The sequence below is a fragment of the Carassius auratus genome, chromosome 19, assembly GCF_003368295.1.
Source record: "Carassius auratus strain Wakin chromosome 19, ASM336829v1, whole genome shotgun sequence".
Classification (NCBI taxonomy): Eukaryota; Metazoa; Chordata; class Actinopteri; order Cypriniformes; family Cyprinidae; genus Carassius; species Carassius auratus.
Genome location: NC_039261.1, coordinates 5,889,853 through 5,910,593, shown reverse-complemented (window position 1 = coordinate 5,910,593; position 20,741 = coordinate 5,889,853). Strand labels below are relative to the sequence as shown.

Sequence of the window (20,741 nt, the reverse complement as noted above, 5' to 3'; positions counted from 1 at the left end):
TTTTGTCTCAGGAGCATTCATATATTGCTTGTAGATGTTACTACAGTTCGAGTGAAGTTAACCTGTGGCAAATTAAATTAAATGGGTATGATTTGGAAAGGCAACCATGTCTTCTTAAAAGGTCTAACAACTGATAATTCATATCAGAGCAAAAAAACTATCCCTGAGGTCAAAAATCTGCTTGTAGAACTCAGAAACTGTTTTGTGTCAATTCACACATCTGAAGAAGAATTCAGAAAAAAATTCCATGATGTTTGAAACAACCAGTACTCTTCCTAGAGATGGCCTCCTGGTTTAACTGTCCAATTGATGGAGACGGCCCTTTTCTAGACTTGTGACCAAGAAGCTGAAGGTCACTCTAGCTGAGCTCCATGATCATATGTGGAGGTAGGAGATACCTACAGAAGGACAAACCTCACTGAAACACTTCACCGATCTGGGCTTTATGGCTGTGTGGCCAAATTCAATCCTCTCTTCAGTGAAGACACATTAAAACACACATATGAAATTTGCAAAAAAGCACCTAAAGGACACTTAGACTGTGAGAAAAAAGATTCTCTGGTCTGATGAACCTCGATTCTAAGCATCTTGTTTGAAGAATAATATTGAAATAGCCTTATTGAAAACCCAGTCCCAAGACTTGAAACTGTAAAGGTGCTTCAGCTAAATGATTAGTTAAATTAATACTTATGCAATGTAATTATTTCAGTTTTGTTTTATTTTTAATACATTTACAAAGTTGTGAAAATTATGTTTTTGCTTTGTCAATATGGTGAATGGAGCGTAGATTGATGTGGGGAAAAAAAGTAATTTAAAGCAGTTTAACATAAAGCAGCAACATAACAAAAAGGGGTATGAATACTTCCGCATGGCACTGTATATGAATAATCAAATAAATATTCCAATATCTTAGTAAGCGAATAGTTGGCACTTCCCAATTAAAACCAATCTGTGTGAGTGTGGTCACATGTGACATCACTCAGTACAGTCTGACACATGACAAATAATTCAAAGTCATATGGGAGGAGTTTGAGGAGTGGATGTAAAGTTTATTTTCTGTTTCAGATCTTTTAAACAACATAAATATATCTGTCTCTCGAGAGCATTGTTTCTCACACTGGACTGAATCATGGTGGAGACTCAAGAGCGCTTTCCTTTTGGTTTTTTATTGAAATACCTGTTTACTTTGGTGGGACTGTTATTGTTTCTGTTGGATATAGCGCTGGACATTAAGACTGTTGTGTCATTTTATAAGGATGGTGCCTATGTGTATATGGCAGTGCTGATTTTTCTGCTGCTGGGCTCTTCAGTGTTGTTACAGGTGTTCAGCTGGCTCTGGTACTCTGATTATCTGGATAATTTTGAGACTAAGGTGGAGACATTTGCAAAGAGCCATTCATTGATCAAACCATTTCACTTCCTGCAGCTCGGAGTCCATCTCAGGTCTGTGACAGATTTATTTTTCAATTTTGAGTTCACTTTAGGGTACTTTTAAAAAGAGTCCTTATTACTGAAATAAGATACTTCCTATAATAAGAAGTATCCAAACTGGCATCACTGTTGGCTGTTGTAAAGTTTTGTTTTATTAAGTGTTGGTAAAGTAAATGCAAGTATGTGTTCACAGGTATGCTGGGGTAATAGAGACGTCCACAATGGATTTTCTTCACCACATTAACAATTTCAGAAATAATGTGCGGCATAATAACAGAGAGGGTGTGGATGTGAAGCTGAAACATGATTTTCTGATGCTTCGTATATTTGAGGCGTTTTCTGAAAACACCCCACAGCTCACACTCATTTTGTCTAGAATCCTACAAAGAGGAGAGCTGGAGCTTTTTACAGGTCTGTCTCAAATCCAGAACACTTTCTTACTTTTAAGAATTTTTATTATCATGCATCTCTGAACCATTTAAGGGAGTAATTCATAGTATTCATTCATGTGACTGAACTTCAGTCTCCCATTTTGTGCACTTATGCACTTTTCTATGCCATTTTCAGTATAATTTGTTTGACTATCTATGTATGATTATTGAGATGTATTATGATTAGTGTGTTCACATTGAAAATTCCAAAAAGAAAAATGGTGATATTGTAACAAGTCGTCATGAGTGAGTCACTAGTTTATTCACTTAATCAATTTATTCCAAACATTGATTCATTCAGCAACACCACTACCGGTTTGTTCAGAACCTTAGCATCACCATGACTGTAAATATATATTTCACTCGCATATTTCCTGTGAAATTGTTAAATGCATGCACTGTTTTTTTTTTTTTTTCAGGTTTAAAACTCCTCACAGCAGCTTCTGCAATTGCCATTAATGTTGCCTTGTACCACCGGGGCATGCATGTCTATGGTTCTAAAGGACGCAAGATGAGCTTGATCTCCACTGGCATCTACTTCCTGTGGAACTTGTTGGTGATTATTCCCCGTGTGACTGCTCTGGCACTCTTCTGCAGTGTATTACCATGCTTCATCATTGCTCACTTCCTGTCCCTGTGGATGCTGCTGGTTTTAGTGGCCTGGAGCCAGAAAACAGATCACATGAAAAGTCCTGGTTGGGAATGGCTCTACAGAGCTACTGTTGGACTCATCTGGTACTTCAGTTGGCTTAACGTATCAAAAAAAGGAAACATCAAAGTAAAGATGGCTCTGTATTATAGTTTCATGGGTTTGGACACAGTGATGCTGCTGGGCTTCTGGTACAGGAAGGTGTTTGAGTACGAAGGCTGCTGGAGCTCTTTAAATCCTTATATGGTGATCCCGACACTACTAGGTTTGTATGTCATTGGAATACTAGTGAAAATTATATATTACACATGGTTTCATCCCAGAATGGTTGAACCCAGTCAAGGGCCGTTTAGACAAGCTGCAACATGTGATGCAGACTCGACAGACTCAATTAACTTGACCCTGGAAGATACAGCTGCAGCTCCTGCACAGCCTCTCACTGGAGTCCTCAAGAGGAGCAGGAACATGGTTGCTAATTTCTACTTCTAGTACTTCTAGTTCGTATTATAATGTATTTACTTCTAGTTTGTATTTATAATGTATTTAAATGAACAGAAAACCAAAGTGTGGAACCATAGAACTTACAGTAAAATAGTTATTTTATTAACTGACATGATGTTCATATATTTTTATGTATGCTAATGTATATTGTATTTTTGATTTGGAAGACTACTGCAGCAATACACAACACAGTAGTACTATTATCAGCAGTATTATTATCAGCAGTTAATAGTTAATAAGGTTATTATTATTAGTCATCTCAAACTGTTTTGTGATGACATTTTCATACTACTTTTGCACAGATTTCTAAAACATGGTATTGTCATGATACAATGTCCAGAACCAAGAGACCTCATTTTCACTGATTTCCTAATGCTTGTGTTGCTCTGTTTAAGTGACACTACTAGATTGTTTCATTTAGGCAGTACGACATATAAATGTTGATTAAAAAGATAGTTCACTCAAAAATGGAAACTGTGTCATTATTTACTCACCTAAAAGATGTTGGTAACCAGACATAAAGTTTCCGTTTTGGTTCCTTTTATTTTATGGGCAAATATACAATTGAAATCAAAAGGGGAACTGTTTAATTACTAGCTTTCTTCCTCTTTTATGTTTCACAGAAGAAAAATTCATACAGGTTTAGAATAGCATGAGGGTGATTAAATGAGGAAACAATTTAATAATGTTAGGGTGGACTTGAATGAACCTTTTAAATCTGATTGTTTTTAAATACTGTATTCTATTTGGTGTGCCGTTCCGAAATCCCATGACTTTTGGCCAAACCAGTTAGCAGTTATAAGCTGTGCTGAAACTACTCAGGTCATAATGTTTGTTATCAAACATATCAAGTTTGGTCAGAATCTGGATAAAGCTTTCCAGAGATAAAGCCTCATGTCCATTTCATGACAATGCTTTTTACGAATATAGTATGCTCTGAAGATGATCTGAGACAATTCTGGTGAAAATTAGACAAAGAGTCTGGAATGAGTGAGAAAAAATTAATACTTGAGACAAAATAAAAACATTATACAAAAAATACAAGTAATAATAATTCTGACCTGTAGAAATTCATTTATTTGTATGTATTTGTTTCTGATTATCCCAAGCAATCAGAGGGAAAAAAATTATATTGCTTTTAGAAATAATAGTTAAAAAGTTTGGCCTATTGTTAGCACAAGTAGGGTGGCCATACAGTATGTGCCATTTATACGGGACACATAAGTATTTTTATGTTGCCTTAAACATCCAAAGTAGTTTGACCAATAACATGCAGGTATTGAACATAATCGACCAATCATGGCATGTGAGAAGATGAGATCTACAGAGAACGGTCAAAGCAATGCAAATACATGCACGTGTTTGTTCTACTTGAATCGGCGCTGCACAGACTGATCATTGTATGACACCAAAAGTACAGTGAGAGCGAATCGAAAGCATAAGGAGCCGTCTGCTCTGTTCTCTATAGCTCTCACGAATGTCATACAACTATCGACCTGCAAAGTGCAAACAGCCAAAACCTGGATATTTAAGGCTATATCTAAATACTGGCAAGGGCGCTTCCCATAAAAATGGCCCGTCAAGTCAAGTCAAGTCTGCTTTATTGTCAATTCTTCCATGGATATACATACAAAGATATGTAAAAAAAACACGCCAAAAGAAAATTAATTTGTCACATTCTGAATTAAAGAGTTTGAATGAACTAGAAAAGAGATTAGATATTCTTATTCGCCCTGCTGATAAAGGGGGTTCGATTGTTGTAATGAGTACCGATAAGTATAACTTGAGTATCATGTCCCAACTTAATGACAAAGATTGTTATACTCCATTAAGTCAAAATCCCCTAAATCAGCATAAAGTGGAGATTGATCAATTATTGGAGAAGGCATTACCATAGGGGTTGGATTACTGAAAAAGAAAACAATTTTTTTAACTGTAAAACATCCTGTATGCCCCGTGTTTTATGGACTTCCCAAAATACATAAATCCCTTATTGAGCCACCACTCAGGCCCATTGTGTGTAGTATTGGCTGTCTAACTGAACCGTTGTCACAGTATCTCGACTTCTTTTTGAAAAAATATGTATGTGAATTACCATCTTTTTTAGGGGATACATCTGACATATTGAGACTTTTTGGATTCGTTTGAATGTGATCATGATTTCATGTTGGTAACTTGTGATGTGCAAAGCTTGTATACATGCATTCCTCACGAAGCAGGGACTGAGGCGTTACTACATGTAATTATCAATGAAGATTCGGGAGGAGCGCGTCAGATACTTAGCCTAATCATCACAGGTGGACCACAATCAAGTAATCAATCCCACAGTATAAATATCGCTGACTTACCTCTATTCATTGACGGTTTATCAGCATCCCTCCTCCACCCCATCTCCTCACTTCAAGTTCACTTTACAATATACGGGGAAGGGGGGGTACTCTAGGTTCGGGCAATTCCCGAGCTCGGAGCCCTTCCCCGGACAGCACGCCAAATACGCATACCATACCTCAGCTAATTATATGTAAGCGTGAACTAGTGAAACTTCTTTGAGAGACAGGACATGGATATAGTTCCTCCCAACGTATTCTTACTGACATTGTCGGAAGTAATTTTAACAATGAACTATTTCCAATATGCGGGCCATTATTATCTACAAAAGCGTGGGGTCAGTATGGGGAGTTGCTTTGCACCGTCGTATGCATGCCTAGTAATGGGTTTTTGGGAAGCTAAATTCATTGGTAATCCTGTTAACAACTTATTTCTTCCCAAAATCCCTTTGTGGAAGAGATACATCGATGATGTTTTCTTCATCTGGACAGGGACCTTGTCGGAATTGGAGATTTTCATGGCCTATATTAATTCTACCTCATCCTTTCTGAGATTCACTGTAAAACACTCTACAGATAATATTATCTTTTTAAATTTGACTATTCAGGAGGTTTAGGAACATCGATCTATCGTAAACCTAGCCATCATCCTAAACAACTTATAAAAAATATTCCTATTGGCCAATTTTTACGGCTTAGAAGAAACTGTAGTAATGATGCCGAGTTTGAGCGCGGAGCAGTAGAAATGGTAGAACGTTTTCGTAATAGGGGCTATAGTGAAAACGACATCTCCGCAGCTTATGAACGAGTTAGATCGACGCAACGATCACATCTCTTGATTAAAACCAAACACGTCTCTAGACAAAGACTTTGCTTCTCCACAGAGTTCTCTCATATTGGCGGAGAAATATAGCATGCGATTACGAAACATTGGCATATCTTGCAGAGCGATCCAGCTCTTAAAGATATATGTGCAGAATCGCCGCGCATTACTTTTAAGCGTCCGTGCTCACTGGGAGATAGGTTGGTTTACACGATCATGAGCCCTTCACTAAAATCTATGTCTGTGGATCTAAAATCTAAAATCTCCTGTGGGTTTTTATAGATGTGGACATTGTACCCATTGCTCTGACTCAAATGATACTAAGCAATTTTTTCATCCTCAGTCAGGTAAAAAATACAAGATTAACTTCTTTATCAATTGTAATACCACCCATGTGATTTATATGTTGAAATGTCCATGTGGTTTAATGTATGTAGGTCAGACGAAACGCCCCCTTAAGTTACGCATTGCAGAACATAAAGCAGCAATCCGGAACCGTAATATGGACTATGCAATTGCGAGACATTATGTACAAGCTAATCACGGCTCTAATGCATTTTTAAAATTTTGGGGGATTGAAAGAATTCTTCCCTCCCAACGAGGCGGCGATATAGTCAAGTACCTACTACAAAGAGAGGCGTTCTGGATTTTCGCTCTTAACAAAGTGGAACATAATGGTCTGAATGAGGAACTGGGCCTCTCATGCTTTTTGTAATTCACACTGGTGTACCCCTGAGTGCCTAATTATGATTAATTAATTGATGTTCCACACCCATCCAGGCTTGTGGCCAATGATTTAAATTTCAATGCTATAAAATCTGTATGTTGCCTTTCATTGTTTGACTCTGAAGAAGACGCATGAGCGTCGAAACGTTAGTCGGTTTTTATTAAATAATTATTAAAACGTTGTGTGCTCCGGTTCTGTTTCCTTGGTCCGAGCTAGACCTTGATTTTCCTCTCTTGCAAAAAAAAAAAAAGAAGCTTATTAAGTGTGATTAAAGTGAAAAAGTGCTCAAGAGCAGTTATTTTATTTAACTGACTGATGAGGTAGTAGAATGACGTCAGTTCCATGCTGACTGAGGTAGTGAGCAGACCAATGCTGCACAAAGTGACTGGTGCATGTCATCGTATATTAGTCGGGGGTGGGGGTTCATGGTTCAGTGGTGCCTGGGGCAGATAGGGGAGGGGGGGCAAGTTTGGGAGGGAGTTCAGCTTCCTGACAGCCTGGTGGATGAAGCTGTCCTTCAGTCTGCTGGTCCTGGCCTGGAGACTCTGCAGTCTCCTCCCTGATGACAGCAGGCTGAAGAAGCTGTGTGACGGGTGGGTGGGATCACCTGCAATGCAGAGGGCTTTGCGAGTGAGACGGGTTCGGTAAATGTGCTGGAGAGAGGGAGAGAGACACAGTGATGCAGCTCGACAGGATGCTCTCGATGGTGCCTCTGTAAAAGGTGTTTATGATGGGGGGTGGGGCTCTGGCTCTCCTCAGTTTGTGGAGGACGTAGAGAGACTGTTGTGATTTCTTGGCCAGTGCTGCTGTGTTTTCAGTCCAGGAGAGGTCCTCTGTGATGTGCACACCCAGGAACTTGGTGTTGTCACTGCACCACTCGGCCAGGCGGTTCACCTCACTTCTGTAGTTTGTCTCATCTTTGTTGCTAATGAGACCCACCATAATCGTGTCATCCACAAACTTAATGAAGAGGTAGGAGTTGTGTGACGGTGTGCAGTCGTGGGTCAACATAGTGAAGAGGAGGGGGCTCAGCACACATCCTTTGGGGGCCCCAGTGTTCAGTGTGTTGGTGCTGGAGGTGTTGCTGCTGACCCGTACTGCCTGAGGTCTTCCAGTCAGAAAGTCCAACAGCCAGTTGCACAGCGAAGTGTTGAGCCCCAGCTGGATCAGTTTGTAAATGAGCTGTTGAGGGATGATTGTGTTGAATGCTGAACTTTGTTTAATTCGGTATGCCACTTCAAATCTAAGAGGATTAATCGTATGATTTTTGGTCAAACTGTTTAGTTACAAACTAAAGCTAAAAAAAAAAAAAAAAAAAAAAAAAAAACGTACATTTTGACCAGTAGGTGGTGCTGTGCCAAAACTACTCAGGTCATGCTTGGTATAAAACGTACAACATTTGGTCACAATCCACTAAAACTTTGCGAAGATATAGTCTCATGGCCATTTTTGAATGAATTATATCAAATTCATTAACAAGCTTTATGAGAACAGTTTGGACATCAGAAATGACTTGTAGAAGTGTATGTATTAAAGTGCAATGAGCCTACTGGTGACACTAGAGGGTTTAAGATAGATACTATCTATAGAAACTCTGCAGGGCTGTGGCTCTTCAGGACCGATGTTCCCCACCCCTGCCATAGACTTTCAGAGTGGAGGAAGAAGAAAATGAACAGAGACAATATGTTCCTTTGCCTCTAATAACAATAATGCTCTGATTTTATCACAGTAACAGATCGTTTGATTTAAGACATTGTGCTATAGAAAGACTAATTAGAAGGATTGATTATGATTATTTACTCAACAAAAGTTTTTTTTTAAGAATATTGGTAACCAAACAGTTTCGGTTCCCATTACTGGAAGTCAGAATATTTTGCAGAAGGAAGAAATTCACTTAAATGGACCTTTAATATCTCAATGTGTTCAATTGTAACATCTCAAATAATCATGTGTAATAACAATGTGTTTTTTTTTCTTTTTTTTTTAGGTAGTAGTTCAGCACTTTTTTGTGTGTATGTGTGTGTGTGGGTTTAGTTTTACTTGATGCTGTATGTGCACAGTTTTGTAATATGTTTTGGATTTAATGCAAGTACTCCTGTTAAAAAAAATAAATAATAATAAGTTAAAATAAAACAGCCTAAGCTTGTTGAGTGTGGTTGAATCTGGAATTTCAGCTGGTTTAATGTGGCTGAAGGAGTCTGCTGTAACACACATTTATGATCACAATATTTGAATTTTACACAATTATCCTTAAAATAAAAGATCCATCTGCTCTGCTCTCTATAGCTCTCACGAATGCAATACAATCGACCTGCAAAGGAATACTAGTGAAAATTATATATTACAAATGGTGATAAAGAGAAAAGAGCTGCAACATAAGACATGGACTCAGACTCATCCCTGGAAGATACAGCTGCAGCTCCTGCGCAGCCTCTCACTGGAGTCCTCAAGAGGAGCAGGAACATGACTGCTAATTTCTTCTTCTAGCTCTTGGTTGAACTTTCAAAGTTCAAGTTTATTCATAAAAGTGTATTATTGTAGTAATATTTTTATTTTATTTTATACAGAGAATACCTGGTTTTGGTGGAAATAACTTTGACAAAAAGAGAAAAAAATATACAGTATTTTCTACTGTTATGTTCGTATATCTGATGGTGTTTTGATGATGTTACATTCACACAAATTTCACAGGTCGGTTTCGGTGGCTTTAAGAAAGCACAGACAAATGTATTCCAGTTGTTCTGTTTGTTCCAACTCTTTGCAAATACAATTTTGTCAAAAGGGATAAAAAGTCCACATTACAACTGAAATAAAAGGATTTGGGGTTTAAATGTGTCCTGTGTATGTTTTCATTCAAACAATTATGAGTCAGAGATTAAGCCAAGCAGGTAGACCAGCCTCAAAGTATTTAATGAACGTCACTTACACAAACCCATAAACAGTGTAGGTACAGATATTTGCTTCTTCAGCCAGTTTCAATAAGCCAGAAGTTCTCCAAATGATCTAAAAGCTCGAGCTCAGGGCGAGATAGAGCTTTTATTCTCTGGCTAAAAAAGCCGTTACATCCCTTGATTGTCTATGCATTAGTAACAAATCCCAATATCTCACAATGATAGTGTCATGTATCTTCAGTTAGTGTAGATAATAGACAGGATACAGTGACAAAAAAAAAATTTCCTGAAGAAAGCAGGGAAACATAGTAGGACGTTGAGGACATTTTTTTATTCAAGTTAAAGAACAGCAGCATTTGATTGGCTGAGCTATGGAGAATGACATTTCTGCAGAAAAGAAGCCAGAGCATATCAAAAGTAACAAAATAAAAGGAAAACTAAATAACAGCACAGGCCTATGAGTCAAAGGTAATACTTCACCAGAAAAAAAAAAAACAATACAGACATAATGTTTGTCATATTTCAGTAATTCCCTTTTAAGATAATACACTTACTGAATGTTGCTTATATTAAAAAGGCATAGCATAAATATATACAGAAAAAATGAAAAAAATAAATAAATAAACACACACACACACACACACACATAGACATACTGTACATCTATGCAAACAAATGAAGATTACACATTCTTGTCAAAGCTGCTTGAGTAAAAATGATATTTCTTCACTCAGTAATGTTCAGTCAAAATCTCACAGCGGTAAGGAATATTACACCCAAGCCAGCTCGTAAAACCACCTTCAACCAAAACTGAAAATCAATTATCACTGACCAGAAATGTATTGCACACTATTACACAGTTCTTCTCCCAAACATGTACAGAGGAATGAAAATGGTCACAGGCTGGGGTCTTGAAGCTTCTAATCCATGGGGAATTTGGGCTATATGCAACAGGTAATTTTACAAAATCCCACTCAGCCATGTGACTTTCCTCAGGGGACGAGAATTCAGTTAGTTCATGTGGCTCAAAATTGCATTATTGATATTTAACAGGGGACAGTATCAATCCAGGAGCCTATGTTCCCCTCAAAACATCACAGTGACTTGGATTTTTAATCATCAAATCACTAATAACGCAGTTAGACTTTAGAGGTAAACAAATGACAAGACAGTTAGTAAATCATTTAAATTTAAGCCTGTACTCATTATGACTATTATTTTTTTTATTGTATGGAACAGAGCAGTGTGGACATTGGAACAAAAGTAACAAATAATTTGAATTCTCATTTTTGGCCGATTTATTCTTTCAAAAAAAAAAAAAAAGAGGGACAAACTGTACAAAAACAAATGGTTTCCATTAGGCACTCTGTATTTCGTCACATTGCCTAATTTAAAGCTGAAACTTTGAAGTGTGTATGAAGAGTAAACAAAAGTAGATCCCAGAAACTGAGGAACATTTAGAAAAAAATCAATAGATATAGTAAAAATGAAGTGGGATCTATGCTAGACCTTACTGGTACCATCTGTACACAGATATCACACAGGCTAAAATTCTACAATTCATTTTAAGAACTAAAACATTTGCATAATTTCTTGGAGGCTTCTAAAGCATGTAACCTGCCTTCTCATAAAAATCTGACCTTTGGAATGAGTGCAAATCAAAATGACTCCAACTTACTTTTCGGCCCTCAAAAGAATGCAGAAAAATATTTTTTATCCTAGGTTTCTGCACAAGTTTAGACCTTTGGTCATGAGTTGTTCCTTTGGTAAATCCAGTTATGGTTAGATGGTAAAGTACATCCTTTTTCCAAGAGAAAGATGCAGTGAGACAGTTTTAACTCCAGTCTTAACTCCAGCTACATCTATAAGAAGTCCATTTCCAGATCTTGGTGAACGGAAATCGTAGCTCTGTGTAGCTTTGTTTTTCTGTAGAATCTTACTATCACTCTCTGTTGTTTAAAGTGATAAAATATAACTTAATTCCCACCATATTTATGATATTGTCTATCAATCTAATCTGATTAATTTGATCGTTCACTTTTATTTTAAATCCATAAGTGCAGTGCACCTGCATCGCGTTAGCACTCGTAGGCTTGTTATTAGCGTTTCCATTCGTGTATATTGCTGTTTTCTTTCTTTCTTCTCTTCTCTCTCTCGCTACTCTCTCTCCCCGGTTTTTCACAAGTTCATCGAACAACTGTGGTAAGAATCTTTCATCAAGCACGGTGAGTAATGGCTTCTCCTTCTACTGTTATTTGCACCATTAGCCACATGTACAGTTTATCTATCTCTATCGGTGATGAGGTATTCACATGTGATAAATGCAGGGAAATACTTAGGCTGACAGGTAGTTTGGATGCATCTAGCTCAGGGAGTCCTGTACATTGCTCGGTTCCTGTAACAGTGCCTCTGCAGCAGGGCAACTGGGTGACAGTGAGGCAGAATAGTCGCGGGTCAAAACACCACTCTTCTGTTCCAATAAAAACATTAAACAGGTTCTCCCCACTCAGTGATGAACTGAGAAACCTGATGAAGTGCTCTAGTTATTGGTGATTCTATTGTATGGAACGTGAATATAGAGACACCAGCCATCATAGTCAAATGTTTACCGGGAGCCAGAGTGCCTGACAGCTTGGCAAATTTAAAAGTGCTGGCTAATGCTAAACGCAAATACAGTAAGATTGTTATTCATCCTGATTGATTCATCAATTCTGATGATTTTCGACTTCGCCAGTCAGAGATCACTAAAAATAATATTAAAGAGGTGTGTGAACTTGCAAGCACAATGTCAGACACTGTAATATGCTCTGGTCCCCTCCCTGCTTACTGTGGTGATGAAATGCATAGCAGATTGTCATCACTCAATGGCTGGATGTCTAAGTGGTGCCCACAGAATAACATAGGTTTCATAGACAATTGGGCAAGCTTTTGGGGTAAACCTGATCTGCTGAAAAGTCATGGTCTTCATCCCTCCTGGGTTTGTGCCGTTTTTCTCTCTAGAAATATGGCACATAGTCTTTGCACCTGACTAACTGGCTAAACCGACCGTCTGCTAGCCGCCTCATGTCACATAAGTCAGTTAATTCTCAGCACACAGAGACTTTTTCCTCTAGATATCACACTATAGAGATTGTCTGTTCCCTGAACTCGAAAATACAAAAAAAGTCCAAACTAATTTAAGAGTAAAAATTTAATTGAAGTTCAACAAATAAAAAAACAGATGCAATACGGATAAACAAATGATAAAGCTTGGCTTATTTAATATCAGGTCCCTTTTTATGAAAGCACTTTTTATAAATAATATGACTGATCATAAACTAGATGTGCTCTGTTTGACGGAAACCTGGCTAAAACCTGATGATTACATTAATTTAAATGAGTCCACCCCCCAAGACTACTGTTATAATCATGAGCCACTTCAAAAAGGTAAAGGGGGAGGTGTTGCTTCTTTTTTAACAATGTTTTCAGGATTTCCCAGAGGGCAGGCTTCAAGTATAATTCGTTTGAAGTAATGGTGCTTCATATGACATTATGCAGAGAAACAAATGTTAATGATAAATCCCCTGTAACGTTTGTACTTGCTACTGTATACAGGCCACCAGGGCATCATACAGATTTTATTAAAGAGTTTGGTGATTTTACATCCGAGTTAGTGCTGGCTATACTCTAGATTTAATACTGTCACATGGAATTGATGTTGATGGTGTTGCAATTATGCAGCCAAGTGATGATATCTCAGATCATTATTTAGTTTGTGCAAACTTCATTCAAGATCTTCCTGAGCCTAGTAGTGCGAGAGCGAAGGCACCTGTAAACGCCTGCCTGATGGAAGGAGAGTGAAAAGTCCATGGTTAGGGTGAGATGCATCCTTGATGATGTTTCTTGCCCTACCCAGACAGCGCTTGTGATAAATGTTCTCTATGGAAGTTAACTGGGTGCCGGTGATCCGTTGAGCAGTTTTCACCAGCTACTGGAGTGCTTTCAGCGTTCAGATACGTAACAATTGCTGTACCATACTGAGATGCAGTTCGGGAGTATGCTCTCAATGGTACAGCGGTAGAATTCAGCAAGGATCCTGGGACTCAGGTGAACTTTATTAAGGCTCCGTAAGAAGTAAAGGTGCTGCTGTGCCTTTTTGAATGTTTAGGGACCAGGTGAGGTCATCAGAGATGTGGATGCCAAGGAACTTGAAACTCAACACATGCTCCACTACAGCTCCGTTGATGTAGATGGGTGTGTGTGCATGATTCCTAGTCCACAATGATCTCCTTTGTTTTCTGGGTGTTTAGTTCCAGGTTGTTGGCGGCACACCACATAGCCAGGTGCTGCACCTCATCCCTGTAGGCTGACTCATCATCATCCTTGATCAGACCAACCACGTGGTGTCATCTGCAAATTTGATTATGGTGCTGGAGCAATAAACAGGAACACAGTCATGGGTGAATAGAGAGTACAGGAGAGGGCTCAGCATGCAACCTTGTGGCACACCGGTATTCAGTGTGATGATGGAGGAGAAGAGGTTATCTAACTTAACAGACTGAGGTCTGTTAGTCAGAAAATCTAGTATCCAGTTGCAGAAGGGTGTGCTGTTTCCAAGATGGCTGAGCTTGGAGATCAGCTTGGAGGGGATAACTGTATTAAATGCAGAACTGAAATCTATGAACAGCAATCTCACTAGTGTGTTCTGACTGTCCAGGTGGGTGAGGGCAGAATGAAGTGCCATTGAGATGGCGTCTTCTGTAGACCTATTGTGGTGATAGGCAAATTGGAATGGGTCTAATGTAGCAGGTAGACAGGATTTTAAGTGGGATGCAACCAGTTTCTCAAAGCTCTTGGCAATGATGGTGTGAGTGCAACAGGACGGAAGTCATTAGGGACTAAGGCAGTGGAGTGCTTCGGTACAGGCATGATGGTGCAGGTTTTGAAGATAGTGGGGACAGTTGTTTGGGCCAGGGACAGATTTAAAATGTCCGTGAAGACCTTAGACAGCTGCTCTGCACAGGTTTTAAGCACACGACCAGGTATTCCATCAGGGCCAGCTGCTTTCCGTCCATTCACTTTACACAGAGGGAGTAAACATCTGATGTGGAGAGTGTGAGAGGCAGTTCACTGGGTGGATGCTCAGCCTTGAGTGAGATCTCCTTATTATTATGATCGAAACAAGCATAAAAGTGATTGAGTTTGTCTGGGAGGGAGGCAGAGCTGGAGGGGGGCACAGAGTTAGGTGGTTTGTAATCTGTGATAGATTGTATGCCTTGCCACATACGCCGGGGTCTGAAGAATTTAATTGTTTTTCAATCCTCGGTTTATGTTTGAGTTTGGCCTGGCAGATACCCTTCCTCAGATGGGCTCTGGCTGAGCTGTAATCCTCCGGTCTCCAGACCTGAATGCTGCATGTCTTGCTTTGAGCAGGAGGTGAACCTCTCTGTTCATCCAGGGCTTCTTATTGGGGAAAATGTTTATTTTTTTTTGTGTGTGGTCACTCTGCTAACACATCTGTTGATGTGCTCCAGGACAGAGTTGGTGTAAGAGTCAATGTTAATCTGAGAGTTTGTGGTGGCCTGGGTAGCAAACTCACAAGATTGGAGTCAGCACCTTCCAGCCAGATTTTAACAGTCCTTATTGTAGTTTTCATACATTTGATGACCGGGGTATACTTGGGGAGCAGGAACAAAGAGAGGTGGTCAGACTGACCCAGGTGGGAGAGGGGTGTGACTTTGTAAGCATCTTGTAGTGCAGGATACATTTTGATAAAATTTAGGGAGAACGGATCTTAAAGTGCAGTGACTGAAGTCCCCAGCAACAATAAAGGCTCCATCCGGGTGCAGGGTTTGTAATTTGCTAATAACAGCACAAAGTCCTTTCATAGCCATGTTAGCATTAGCGTCCGGAAGTACATAAACTGCAGCAGCAACAATACTAAACTCACGTGGTAGATAGAATGGTCTGCACTTGATAATCAGGAACTCCAGATCAGTAGAGCAGTAGGTATCAACAATGACAGAGTCTTTACACCATGATTTGTTTACAAAAATGCATACTCCACCACCTTTGTTTTTACCAGAGGATGCTGCTTCTCTGTCAGCCCTGAAGAAAGAGTGTCCATCCATATGCACCATGCTGTTTGGGACATTGTTGCAGAGCCATGTTTCAGTGGAAAACATAACATTACAGTCCATAAGCCATTTCTGTGTGAGGGTCCAGATCTTTAGTTCATCCATCTTGTTCTTCAGAGACCGTACATTGGCAAAGAATTTGCTGGGCAGGGCTGGTCAATGTGGGTTTAGCCTTAGCTTAGCACGCAGCCCTCCACACTTTCCTCTTCTTTGTTTATGGTCTCGATGCCGACGCCGAGCACTTCCGGTCGGTACGAGTGATCCTCTTGTCCGCTGTGATCTCAGTAGCTCTGGCAGGAGTTCATTGAAGTCAAAAGGATGATCTAAAACTATGTTGGAACACCGTTTGTTGAAGTCCAAAAGTGACTGTTTAGTATAGCTGTAGTTTACATAACTGAATCGCGCGAACACAAATGAAATAACCAGATAGATTAACACCATTTTCTGAAATCTGGTAAGACGCTGAGCGTCGCAATGGCCACGCCACCATCTTGGTTTTATGCTGATGATACTTAAGTCGAGTATTATACTCGAGTATACTTAACTCGAGTATAATACTTAAGGCCCGGCGAAACATAACAGTTTGAAAAACTGACAAAATGCATAGTTGATATAAAATACTGGGTGACGAGTAATTTCTTACCGCTAAATTCCGAAAAAAAAACCAGAGGTGTTAATTCTCTGCATGTAATAACCTAGAATGCTGTCTAAGACTTGATGGCTGCTCTGTCAATTCTTCGTCATCAGTTGTCAAACCTTGGTGTGCTATTTGATAGCAATCTTTCCTTAGAAAGTCACGTTTCTAGCATTTGTAAAACTGCATTTTTCCATCTCAAAAATATATCTAAATTATGGCCTATGCTCTCAATGTCAATTCAGAAATGTTAATCCATGCATTTATGACCTCAACGTTAGATTATTGTAATGATTTATTGGGTGGTTGTTCTGCATGGTTAGTAAACAAACTCCATGTAGTCCACAATGCACCAGGAAGTATGACCATATTAGCCCTGTTCTGTCAACACTGGACTGAATCCCTTTTAAACATCGTATATATTTGAAAATCTTGCTTATTACTTATAAAACCCTGAATGGTTTGGCACCTCCAGTATTTGAATGAGCTCTTGTTACATTATAATCCTCCACGTCCACTGCATTCTCAAAACTCAGGCAATTTGATAATACCTAGAATATCAAAATCAACTGCGGGCGGCAGATCCTTTTCCTATTTGGTGCCTAAACTCTGGAATAACTTACCTAACATTGTTCAGGAGGCAGATACACTTTTTCAGTTTAAATCTAGATTAAAGACCCATTTTTTTAACCTGGCTTTCACATAACACATGCTTCTAATATACAAATCCGTTAAATTATCTTAGGTGGCATTAATTGGGTGGACTGGCACTGGGAACACTTCCCATAACACCATTAGTCTGTTTCTCTCTTATTCCGAGGTTACCATAGCCGCCAGATTCAAGCTGAATCCAAATCAGAGGGTCACAGCAGTCACCCGGATCCAGAAAATTCTGGAAAAATAAGTACCATAGTTAAGTACCACACAAAAAAAGCAGCAAATCAGAATATTAGAATGACTTCTGAAGAGTTTTGTGACACTGAAGACTGGAGTAATGATGCTGAAAATTCAGCTTTACCATCACAGAAGTAAATTACATTAAAAAAAAAAAAAGTTATTTTAAATGGCAATAATATTTCACAACATTTTACAACATTTTACTCTATTTTTGATCAAATAAATGCAGCGTAAGAGACTTCTTACAAAAACCATTTGCAGTATACTAATTGGAGAATGGTCTGACAGGCAGTAATAAGAAAACAGCATCTAGAATATCAAAGGATAACCAGAATCAGAAACAATACCAGCCAGAGGTCGGGACAGGTGGCAGAGAATCAAAGGGGGTATAAACAATCCAAGATCATACACGGAAGGAACAAACACAAGGAAAATGCTCAAAATGTCAGACTGTGCTAAATAAGACTTTGCAATAACTGAGAGTCCAAACACAGTAGAGGTAATGGGGTACATGGTTTCCAGACACTCCTAACTGAGAACAGTCCAAAGTTCAGGTGGGAGGTGGAGCGGAGGCGGAACAGGGGGAGGGATGGAGGACCAAGTCCATGTGGATGGACTGGAGAGGGAGGCAGAGCCGGCATAGCAGAGTGCCAAGGTGGAGCAGGGCGGATAAGGCAGAAGCCCACCAGGGTGGAGCAGATGGAACTGGAGCCCACCAGGCAAGGGCAGGCAGAATTGGATCCCACCAGGGCAGAGCAGAGGACCACCACAATCATGCAGATGGGACTGAAGTCCACCAGGGCGGAGCAGATGACCACCACAGCTGAGCAGATGGGACAGAAGCCCACCAGGGCGGAGCAGAGGACCACCACAACCGAGCAGATGAGACAGAAGCCCACCAGGGCAGAGCAGAGGACCACCACAGCCGAGCAGATGAGACAGAAGCCCACCAGGGTGGAGCAGAGGACCAGCACATTGGAGTCGATGGCACAGGAGAGCAAGTCCTGTTAGGTAGGACTGTTACAGAGAACATAAACAGATTAATAGCGGCCTCCGTAGCCATGGTAAGGTGGGTAGAAAGTTCACAAACAGCCTCCATAGCCGTGACAGGGCAGGCAGAGAGTTCACAGATAGCCTCCATAGCCATGACAGGGAAAGAAGAGAGTTCATAGATGGCCTCCATTGCCATGACAGGACAGAACGAGAGGTTATGGACAGCCTTCATAGCTGTGACAGGGTGGGACGAAGTTTCAAAGATGGCTTCCATAGCCAAGAACAAGATAGAAGGAGAGTTTATGGATGGCCTTCATAGCCATGACATGACAGACAGGAAGTTCGTAGGCGGCCTCCGGGGCCATGACAGGACTGGCATTGAGTTGGTGGACGGCGTCCATGGCCGTGACAGAACAGGCCTTGAGTTGCTGATCGCAAGGCAATGCAGAGGGTGGTGAAAACTGCCCAACACATCACAGGGACACCACGTCCTGCTATTGAGGACATCCATAGAAAATGCTGTCTGCTTCAAGCATTCTTCAGGACTCCTCTCACCCTGACCACAGACTGTTTAACCTCCTGCCCTCCAGGAGGTGCTTCAGGAGCCTCCGAGCAAGGACCAGCAGATTCAGGAACAGCTTTTTCCCTGCAGCTGACTCCTTACTGAACTCTGCCCTCTGACACCCCTCACACTACACAAACAGACATCTCACCCATTCTCATCACTACATCTGATTTATTTATTTACAAACAAGCAAAAAACAGTAAACTTGTTATTACTTGCACTACTGTCTGTTCATCCAGAATACTGAATAATCCATTTGCACACTGAAATATTTTCTATGCACTTTACTGTCCATTGCACCAGTGTAAATGATTTTCATATGGTCATAGTTTCTGCTTATAGTGTACTAACATTTACATAATCCATCTGTATAGTATGTATATAGGACATCTATCTGTATGTCATGCTGATAGTGTTTAAAATATGTAAATTATGTCCAAAATACTGCCTTATTTGTATATTTATTGTACATTTGTAACATACTGTAGACCTGGTATATTCTGTACTTACTGCTTATTGCACTTCTGGTTAGATGGATAGAGGTGGATCTTTCATACTGGATGTCAGTCTGGGAGACAGAAGAACTGACCTCGATGATCTAGGTGCAGCTGACAAGAGGTGACCTGACTCTGGACAATCAGCTGAGGCATGACGAGACTCTGGAAGATCAGCTGAAGCTTGACCTGACTGTAGAACAGTTATGACTTGTCTTGCCTCATGAAGATCAACGGGTCGGTGACTTGACTCGTCAGTGGCTGCATGCAGTCGAAAGTTTTTGACGAATAGCGAATGTACATAGAAGTAAATGCAGTAACAAAAAAATAAACAAATCAAGCTTCAGTATCAGAGTAAACAGGAGATTACCCATAAGCGTGTAAAATAAATGCTCATTCCCTTATAACAGAGGTTATGCTTGGGTTTTAATCAATTTAGCACAATGGTCCGTTAAAAGAAAAAACAGCTTTCTTCAAAATATGTGTTCCACAGAGGAGAGAAATTCACACAGGTTTGGGAGTAAATGATGATATAAGTTTAATTTTTTTTTTTTTTTTTTTGGGGGGGGGGGTTATTATCACTATAACTAATTATCACTACAATGTTTTAGGTTTTGATTTGATTAGGATTGGTTTTCTAAATGGTTAATATTTCCAATTCTATTTAATTCCTTCAGCATGTCTTGAAATGAGTATGTTAGTAGTTGTCAAAGACTGAAACTCATTTTATATATGAATATGTCATATATTACATTTCCGTATAGAATAATATTTGAAAACTCAGTTCTAAGGGAGGTACTTAAGATTTTAAATGATACAACACACTTTCTGAATCTTGAATCTGAAATGTTGCCACCAATAAAGAGGTTTAGCTGTAGACTGTATAGTACTGTATTTAATAGAACTAAGAGACTTGACTTCAGTATAAAGTCTTCTTGTCAAATAAATGCTAGTTTGATGAGTATAAGACACATGCTGCATAAAATAGCCTAATAAAGTCCTTTCAAGTCACCAGTCTACACTTCGCATACCTGTCTTTTATCATCCATTTTCTTAGCAATGCAATTTGATTTATAAAATGATATAATTTACATATTCAGATAGCTCCACATAACTAAGCTCGTCTGTCCCGTGAAATTTTCAACTGATTTATGAATAAGTATGAGAAGTGGCCGCTCCACTTCACATTGTTGTCCATTGAATTTGTTGTGTCAGGTCACGATTGGTGTAGTAAGATATAGGTGACAAATGCAACCACAACG

At 39.6% G+C, this 20,741-nt stretch overlaps 1 protein-coding gene across 1 annotated transcript; it reads left to right on the top strand.

Annotated features, from left to right (window-relative positions):
* Positions 1-935: 935 nt before the first annotated feature.
* Positions 936-3,254, top strand: LOC113119232 (XK-related protein 8-like). Its single transcript, XM_026288534.1, has 3 exons — positions 936-1,443; positions 1,625-1,842; positions 2,282-3,254. The coding sequence occupies exons 1-3, from the start codon at positions 1,130-1,132 to the stop codon at positions 2,998-3,000; spliced, it is 1,251 nt and encodes a 416-aa protein (XP_026144319.1). The 5' UTR covers positions 936-1,129; the 3' UTR covers positions 3,001-3,254.
* The last annotated feature ends 17,487 nt before the right edge of the window (positions 3,255-20,741 follow it).

Coding starts and splice junctions, on each gene's coding strand:
- LOC113119232 (XM_026288534.1), top strand. CDS start 1,130: ATGGTGGAGACTCAAGAGCGCTTTCCTTTTGGTTTTTTATTGAAATAC. Junction 1,444..1,624: donor CAGCTCGGAGTCCATCTCAG/GTCTGTGACAGA, acceptor ATGTGTTCACAG/GTATGCTGGGGTAATAGAGA. Junction 1,843..2,281: donor AGAGCTGGAGCTTTTTACAG/GTCTGTCTCAAA, acceptor TTTTTTTTTCAG/GTTTAAAACTCCTCACAGCA.